Genomic DNA, 9,336 nt, shown 5'->3' with positions numbered 1-9,336 from the left:
AATAAAATCTTAAAAAAAAAAAAAGAAAAAGAAAACTATGGACTTTAGTAACGTCAATATTGACTCATCAGTTGTAACAAATACAGCTCATGAACACCAGATGTTAATCGCAGGGGCAGCTTTGTGTGTATGGGAGGTTGGGGAGAGATATATGGGAATTCTCTGTACTTTCTGCTCAGTTTTTCTGCAAACTTAACACTACTCAAAAAATATAAAATCTATTACCTTTTTAAGAGTGTATATCAAATAGAAGCAAAGGCACAAAAATAACTCAGGTAAATCTGAAAATAAGAACGAGACTGCCGGGTAGCTCAGAAGAGATCAAAATATATTTTCAAACTCGTCATTCAAAACAAGATGGTGTTGGGACATGACACATAAATGGACGGTGGGACAGGAATGAGAAAGAGGCACCAGTGTCAAGGGGACATAGCAGGTACTGCTGTCCAGTCTCAGGGGAGGTGGGAAAGGATGGGGCATCCCTCACACTTCAAGATGTGGGCCAACCATTCATTTGGAAACTGAGGAATGTAGATCCCAACCTTACATGCCTCAAAAATTAAAACATAACAAAAAGCTACTTAAAAAAAAAAGATTTTATTTATGAGGGAGAGAGAGAGAGAGAGAGAGAGAGAGAGAGAGAGAGAGAACAAGCAGGGGGAGGAGCAGAGGGAGTGGGAGAAGCAGACTCCTTATTGAGCAGGGAGCCGGACTCAGGGCTTGATTCCAGGACCCTGGGATCATGACCTGAGCTGAAGGCAGATGCTTAACTGGCTGAGCCCCCCAGGGCACCCCAAAAACCTACTCTACAAATGACTCAAAAGAAAACTTGAATGAAAGTACGAGAAAATAGAGCTGTAGATAGATATCCTTGAAGTAAAAGAGTCCTTCTCAAATAAGGCCAGAAAGAAATGCAAATGCTTGAAAGGAAAAAGACTAATAGGTTTGGTTATTTTATTATTATTTTTTTTTAGTTTATTTAAGTCAAGCCTACACCCAACACGAGGCTCAAACAACCCCATGATTGAGAATTACACGCTCTTTCCGACTCAGCCATACGAGCACCCCAGATTTGGTTATTTTAAAACGAAAAACTTCAGTTGAACAACACATACCAGAAACAGATATTATAGGCACAATGAAAACAGGCATTTCCCAAAAGCAGCACAAATGTCCGATAAACGCCTACCAAGACACTCAACCTACAGGTAAGCAGGAAAATGTAAGTTAAAAGAATAATTACATTTCATGTGCATTTCTATGGTTTGAAAAATTTTCAAGCTGGAACATTCCAAGTGTTGACAGTTCCTCTGCTACTACTCCACAGAATTTTTAAGAGTGTTTTAGTATTAACTATAAATATTTTTTAATGCATTCGGTTCCTTCAGCTCTTGGTATCTCCCTAAGGAAAGACACTGGCCAGAGAAGCACATGCAGACCTCAGTGTCCCAAGAGGAGAGCAGTGGACAGCTCCTAAGGGATCTCAAGTATGGCCAGACCATTCCTAAAAGGGCTGCCAGAGTTTCCCCAAACTGGAGACAGGATTCCTTTTGAGGAGGGGACTTTGGTTTCTTTGAAATGGCTGAACTTTTTGAAGAGAGTGTGCAATTTAGAACAAAATTCAGATCAAGGCACGGGGATGGGCCCTTTGAGCAAGGTGGGCACACTGGACGTGATGGAGTCATCAGTGACACCCCCCCCCCCCCCCGCCAGGTGCACAACCACCCTTACCTGGCGGAAGCACTTCTGGGGAGCCTGGCCTGGGCACTGCCATTCCAGGGCCAAGGGACACTCTAAGACCAAGGGTTCCATGTCCCAGGCCACCCTTCCCTTTCCTCCTTCCCCTACGAGGTCCCAAATGGACACCAAGAGCGTTCCCTGATGGAGGAGTTGAGAGAAAGAATGTTAGAGACGCAGCCTGAGCGTGAGCTCAGTGATGTCAGAGGTTTGTTGAAGACGAGCACGGTGTTTCCAGCCCTTGCTAATACACTTCAGGACAAATAACAAAAACCTGCCAGAGGGCGCCCAAATCTGAGGCGATCTGGGGACAGGGAAGGGCAGGGGGTCTCAGTATCTCCTCGTGCCTGGTCTGCGGCAGCCTCACCATCTCAGGACCTGCCAGGGTTTCCCTTCTAGACGCACACAGCCAAGACTTCCAAGACTTGGAAGCCGTCAGCGACTCCCCAACATCCCCTCGCTTAGCAAATCCTCTCTGCTCCACGTCTGAAATATTCACATGCCCAGAATCCCGCTTCTCCCTACCTCTGCTGTCTCCCCCCGGTCCAGCCACCGTGACCCCCACACATAGACAATCACAGTCATCTCTTCCCTGGGCTGGCAGCTTCCACCCTTGCCCCCCACAGCCGGTCAGGGGGGATCCTCACGTCCCTCCTCTGCTCAGAGCCTCCCGTGGCTCATGCCTCACCTAGAACACAAGCCAAGGGCCCAAGGCAGCCCCCTTTATGTAGATCCGCATAATTCATCCATATATACAGGCCTTTCTTTATGAGATAGAATAAAAAAGAAAGTAACAGAGTGCATGGCACGTGGTAAGGGCAATTAGCAGGTAGCAAAACTTCTGTTCTAACCACATACGTAATATATGATGTATGACGTCAGCATATGTTAGAGAATACATAGAACGAGTTGTGTATGTTTATCACACATATTAGGCACATAGGACACATCTGTATCTGTAGCTTTTCTTCATGAAAAGGAACACAGTAAGAAGTATCAGATTGCACTGTACGTATTAACGGTATTTAGTGAAATTTTCATTCCAATGACACGCACACACAACATATGCTATACAATGTTACATATTACATAAAAATATTTTCATATTCTGTTATATACTGACCCATAATGCATGGATTATGCCATATTTATAATACATTCATAAGTGTGAACAGTGAATTATATAAATAGGTATATGGTATAAACTCTGTTTCTTGGGCAGCCCCGGTGGCGCAGCGGTTTGGCGCCGCCTGCAGCCCGGGGTGTGATCCTGGAGACACGGGATCGAGTCCCACATCGGGCTCCCTGCATGGAGCCTGTTTCTCCCTCTCTCTGCCTGTGTCTCTGCCTCTCTCTGTGTGTCTATGAACAAATAAATGAAATCTAGAAAAAAGAAAAAAACTCTGTTTCTCACTATGGCTTGCCACCATGGGCTGAGATGGAGACTTTTCTTTAAGACTTTATTTATTTGAGAGAGAGAGAGAGAGAGAGGAGGAGGAGCAGAGGAAGAGGGACAAGCAGTCTCCACACTGAGCGAGGAGGCCAATGCAGGGCTCCCATCTCACGACCCTGAGATTATGACCTGAGCCAAAATCAAGAGTCAGATGTTCAACCAACTGAGCCACCCAGGCACCCCATAGACACTTATGTGTGTGCAATAGGGTTATGGCCGAGTCTTTGGTGGAATGACGCCTACAGGTGGGGAGGGAAGGAAGCTGAGCTGGGTCCAGAGTCATTGAAGCGAGATGTTGTCACCGGTCTCATTCTCGGTCCTACACGGTGCCCAGAGCTGGCAGGAGTCTCCAGAACTAGGACAACTGAGACAAGGGTGCCTGTCTTCATTCCCCTGACTCCCCTTCCTTAGTCTATTTTATGGATCAGTAAACTTTTTTTTCTTTTTATAAGGTTTGTTTATTTAAGGACTCTCTACATCTAACATGGGGATCAAACTCATGACCCCTAGGTCAAGGGCCCCAGGGTCAAGAGTCGAATGCTCTTCTGAGCCAGCCAGGGGCTCCGTGTCAGTAACCTCTTGATGTAAAGGGCCAGATAGTAAATAGTTTCATTTCTGAAGGCCAAATGATATCTATTGCAAAAACTTAACTCTGACATTGGGGTTCATCTCAAAAGAGCCATCCTGATCTAAATGAGCCATTAATCCTGAACACTGCCACAGGACCAGCCCTTCACCTCTTTACTGCCCATCGCCCACGCTAGATGTCAGCTCCATGATGGTGAGAGCCCTCGTCTTGTTCCTGGCTCATTCCCAGCTACTACAATGGGGCCTGGCATGCAGCATGTGCTCAGTAAACATTTGTCTAACGAGTGGGTGGAAGGATGACTACTGGACTCTCCTTTGGGAACGCTTCCCTCCCTCAGTCCATCGGGGTGGGGAGCCCAGGCCTGGCCCCTCAAGAGTTAACAGTGGCTAGCACAGGGACGGCCATAGGGCCCCATGAATCAGGCAGGGGCTTACTGAAATCCACTTTCTCTAGGGGTGGCTTTCTCCAGGCAAGGCCTGCCCGACTGGGAAACCAACAGAGTGGACAACAGGGCCTAGCCAGGGATGGGGACAGTATGAGGCTTCTAGGAGCCAGTGTTCATGGGTTTTGTGTTTTACTCCCGTGCTTGTGCTGAGTGCCTCAGGAAGGGGAGAGTCTGGATTCAGCCGGGCTCCTTCTTCTCCAGTCACCGAGGGGCAGGCAGGTAATGCTGGAAAAGCAAATGTCTGTATGTGCTCTTCCCCTCTCTGCGACCCCAGCGCGACACAAAACAGATCGGGGCACACAGTGGACACCTGAAAGTTTCTCGAATGAAAGAATAATCAAACACATTTTTTCTAAGGTTGTAACAGGGTTTCTAAAATGTGTGTGTATACACACACACACACACACACACACACACACACATATATATGAAAAAATACACGATCTTGAAGACAACCAACCTTATTTATAAATTTATTCTACCCCCTTCCCCAAGTCGAGAATGTATACAAAACTTTAGCAGGAAACCAGAGTGATGAACCATCCTTTGGTCTCAGCCTCGTGCATTTTGAGAGGGGATTCTTTGCATTTCCACACACCCTGATCCCACCCAGTGGGTGAAGCCCATGCATCCCACAAGGTCTGGCCTCATGGAAGGCCACGCAGGGCTGAGTTCTGAGTCTCAGGGATGTGAGAACGATGCCACATCAGGGTCAAGATGGTGCAAGGGTTAGGACCTCGGGCTCTGGTACGCTGTCCATCTTCTGGTCCAACTCCTGCTTCTTTCCTGCCTGTGTGTCCTTGGGTGGGTGACTCCCCCCTTTCTGTGCCTTCATTTTCTCATGAATGAAATGAAGAAAATACTGTTAATGGCCACTATGTATTGACATGATGGGTGGGCCCTCTGGATGTATCCCAGAGGATACATCAGTCGCTGACGTCCAGCAACCTGTGCTCCAGAGACAGGTCAGTGCCACACGGGGCCTCCAGGAGTAGCCATGGAAACCGGGTACTGAGCCTGCTCAGCTGGCTCTGTCCATCACCCCTCCACACTGATATCTCTGGCCATCTTCTCATTTATCCACTAAGGTCACTTCTGACTTTAAAGACACCTCCACCCAGGACCCACCTCCTCAGCTCCCTCTACGGTCAGTTTCTCCTCCCCTTCTAGAAGGAATTACAATGATCTTTCAGGACCCCAGTGTCTTGGTTTTCTGTCTGGGGAGGTGTGGTGTCCAGATCACCCCGCCAACCCCCACCCCAACCCCTGGAGGTGAGGTGAAGAAGGAAAGAGTGGTGAGCAAGCCTGTTTCTCCCGCTTCACCTACAGTTTTTTGGAACCTGGCCAGGTACGGTGGATCTTGGATCTAACTCTGCTCATTAAATGCTAAGATTTCGAGTGTGGTCTGGGACTGCTTGGACTGGAAATTGAAGGTGCCCCACTCTCAACACTGTCTCTGGGAAATGCCTTGGGCTTCTGTGTAGATCCCTAACCACTCTTCCTCCACAGTAACTGCCTCCCTGCTCCCCTTCCTCGTCTAGCACTGGTGCTTTCCAGCACCCTGCACCCTTTCCCCATCTCCTTCCTTGAGCCCCCGCCCCCACTCTTCTTATGTACTTATTACTTCTCTTATTACCATGGACAGCCAGTCCCTCATTGGCTTCGTGGCCTTGGGCATGTCCCTCTGCTTCCCCTCGGCTTATTTCCCAATCTGGGAAAGAGTTCATAAGATGACTGCCCTAATTTAGTGCACATCAGCTTCTCTAATTTTAACGAGGCTTGTACCAATTTTGAGGATCCTTATGTCCTCAGACATCCTTAAGATGACTTCCTCACTCTCGGGCTTTTACTCAGGCAATAGAGCATTGACAGTTTGCAGAACAGAATGCAGACTGCTGGGAGCCACAGCCCTCCTGTATCAGTGAGATTCCTGGAAGAGACCCAGCAGTAAAGGCTGGTTCCTGGTTCCTATCACCCCTGAGGGAAAGGCCACACATCCCGTGGGATGGGCAAGAGTCCCAGCATACTCTTGGGGTGCAGAGGTATAGTGGGTTGAACAGTGGCTCCCACACGATAACCCACGGAACCTGTGACTGTAAGAATAGCTGGGAAAACAAAACAACAAAACCCCAACTCTGTAAATAAGTTAAGGATCCCGAAGTGACATCATTCTAGATTTAGGGTGGGCCCTAAATCCAATGATAGGTGCCTTTCCAGGAAACACAAGAGGCCACATGGAGACAGAGGCAGAGACTGGAGATGTGCAGTCACTGGAAGTTAAAAGAGGCAAGGAAGGATCTTCCCACCAATGCCCCTCAGATGGAGGGCTGCCCTGCTGACACTTTGATTCCAGATCTCCAGCCTCTGGAACTGTGAGAGAACACACTTCTGTGGCTGTAAGCCATCACATTTGTGGTCATGTTATGGTCGCCCTGGGAATCTAATAAAGGTTAGGACCAACTGGTGGCCTGGCCCAGTGGGAGGGAGATGGGGCTGAGGGCTCTGGAGGCAGGGGGGCACCGCTGCACGAAGGGGGCTGTGGGACAGTCCAGAGCTTCAGTGGGGGAGGGCAAGGGCACACAGGTCAAGAGATTTGGATGGAACATGAGGAATGTGATCATCTAATTCGTGGCTGGCAGTGCGCTGAGAGAGGCCACTGAAGGAGACAGTGAGGAAGGTAGGAAACGACATGTCAGGAAAGGTTCAGGGACTTGGAGGAGGGAGGACAGGGGGCCAGGCGGAAAGGCAGGTTGGATCAGCCTGAGCAGGTTCAATTTTTCCACCCATGGAAGTGGTGTTGGGAGGGCAGTGCCAGAGAGGCGCTGCACAGACATTCCAGTGGGTTGTGCCAGACTGCAGGACTGGGGGGTGGGGATCTGCTGGAATAGTCATCTGGGGTCTCGGTAGGGTGCCACAGATCAGGTTAAGGGGGAAGATATAACATTCAGTGGATCCACTGCAAGGCAGGATCCCTTCTTTATTCTCCCTCAAAGAGAGTGGGGAAACCAGCCAGAGCCAACCTTAGATGAGGGGGACAGAAGTTCACTGAACGACACCGCATTTCTTTACAATGGTCTGTGCCTATTGACAAAGGGAAGGGGGTTCTCCAGTGAACAGGATGAGCGCCCAGGGAAGGGTAACATTTATCAGGGAAATGGGGGTGAGGGTGGGGTAACAGCTTGGTTCAGCTCAAGTCTGGGTTCCTTTTCTCTTCTGCCAGAAGAGTGAGCCTGTTGTCCTTCTGGCTGGGACCTCACAGGTCAGTGTGGTTGGGGGGCAGCGATGGGCACGCGGTCTGTACCTATGAGTTAGAGCTGGAGGGTGCTACACTGGCACCTTCACTGGCTGGGGGCTGGCCCCAGTGGAAGGTACCGCTGGTCGGTAGGGGCCGACTGAATCCAAGTTCCATCAAGATCCGGGTGATTTCCGCTGGGCCAGCACAGGCGGCGGGGAGTATGGGGAGAAGGCCACATCAGAGCACACACAACCACGGCCAAGTTCAGACTTCCGCAGGCTCCTGTGCCTGGGACGTGGACACCACCTTGGACGTGGACGTGGCCTGGGACACCGACGATGGCTCCGGGATGCAGAGCTGGGTGCGCACCTCTTGCATCTGCGCCTGCAACTCCTCCAGGGCACTCTGCTGCGATGTCGCCTGCACCTGCGCCTGCAGGGTCTCCAGCGCCAGCGCCAGGCGGCCCACCTCGTCCTGCATCGCGTCCCAGGCGGCGCGCTGCTCCTCCTCCTTGTGACGCTGGTGCGCCTGGTGGCGCGAGTACTCCAGGACCAAGCAGCCACCGCCCACGATGAAGATGGTGGCCTCACCCAGCAGCTCGGCGCCCAGCTCGGCGGCAGCCTCCTCGTTCAGGGGCTTGATGACTGTGCCCCGGAAGCCCATGATGCGCATCTTGGTCCGCATCTCCACCCAGTGGTACACTGCGGGGGAAGAGAGGGGTCAGGTCGTGCGCCAAGAGCCCCCTACAAACCGCACCCCTCCGCATTTCGGTGTCCAGGCTGGAGCACCTGGGACACCACGGCCAGAATCACCAGGGGCATTGCCTTAAACAAGATCTGCACTGGCCTAGCCCAGGGATCTTGTGTCACTGGCCTGGGGTGACCCCAAGGTATCTTTTAAAAATTCCCAGAGGATTTTGCCAAGCATCCAGGAATAAGAAACCCTGCCCAGGAGGGGAAATCCTTAGACTTGGGGGTGGCATGGAGACACACGCCCCTGTAGGGTTACAAGGAGCTCCCAGGACACAAAGTCCCTGGAAGGTGTGAAGGCTTAATTGCCAGAGTCTTAGCTCCCTCTGCTCCTCCCATCAAGCCACCAGCAGGACAGCCAAGCATCCTCCTCCCCTGACACAGTCTCCAACCCACTTCTCAGAAGAAAGGCAGACCTCCAATACCCCCTACCCCTGCCCTGTCTTTCTTTTCAAATCTTCCCCTAATTCCGAGTTAGTGCTGCAGGGTAGTGGGACCTCCTGGCTCCAAAGAAAGGGCAGCCAGAATGTGGGAATGCACGCAAAGCGACTGTGAACAGGGGTTCACAGACCTGTCCACAGACCGTCCTCTCGGCAGGTCTGGTGGCTCCCATCCTTAATTTTCACCAACCCTGAGGATGTAGCTAATGGCCTTGTGAGCTCTTCGTGGTGAGGTGTAGGGCACGTACCTTGAAAGAAGCTCATGAGCTGACTGGTACTGCTGGAACGAGAGCTTTCTTGCCTAGCTGTTTCTTTGTGCAGGGAGATTCTCAGCATGTGAGTCTTAAAAAACCAAGGCAGAACTGATGCCGGACCCTGACTCCCTCTGCAGTAATTCATATTCATCCAGGATACATGACATCGCTGTCTAGTTCATTTGGAGGTTCGTGTCCAACACAGCGCTTTGCTTTCAATGTTTCATAATTATCCACACAAACGCATAATGTATGAAATGTTTTTTTTTTAAATTTATGATAGTCACAGAGAGAGAGAGAGAGAGAAAGAGAGAGAAAGAGAGAGAGAGAGAGAGAGAGAGAGAGGCAGAGACATAGGCAGAGGGAGAAGCAGGCTCCATGCACCAGGAGCCCGATGTGGGATTTGATCCCGGGTCTCCAGGATCACGCCCTGG

General features: G+C 50.4%; 1 protein-coding gene across 1 annotated transcript in view; it reads right to left on the bottom strand.

Annotated features, from left to right (window-relative positions):
- Positions 1 to 4,684: 4,684 nt before the first annotated feature.
- OPA3 (outer mitochondrial membrane lipid metabolism regulator OPA3) overlaps positions 4,685 to 9,336 on the bottom strand; it is a 46,917-nt gene continuing 42,265 nt past the window's right edge. The window contains exon 2 of the mRNA XM_041746366.1: positions 4,685 to 8,160. Within this exon, the coding sequence (XP_041602300.1) occupies positions 7,724 to 8,160 (437 nt within the window). The 3' untranslated portion in view covers positions 4,685 to 7,723. The remainder of the gene's footprint in view (positions 8,161 to 9,336) is intronic.

This window comes from Vulpes lagopus, chromosome 2 (assembly GCF_018345385.1).
Source record: "Vulpes lagopus strain Blue_001 chromosome 2, ASM1834538v1, whole genome shotgun sequence".
Lineage (NCBI taxonomy): Eukaryota > Metazoa > Chordata > Mammalia > Carnivora > Canidae > Vulpes > Vulpes lagopus.
Note: the sequence above shows the minus strand (reverse complement) of the source record. Positions and strands in the feature narration are given on the sequence as shown.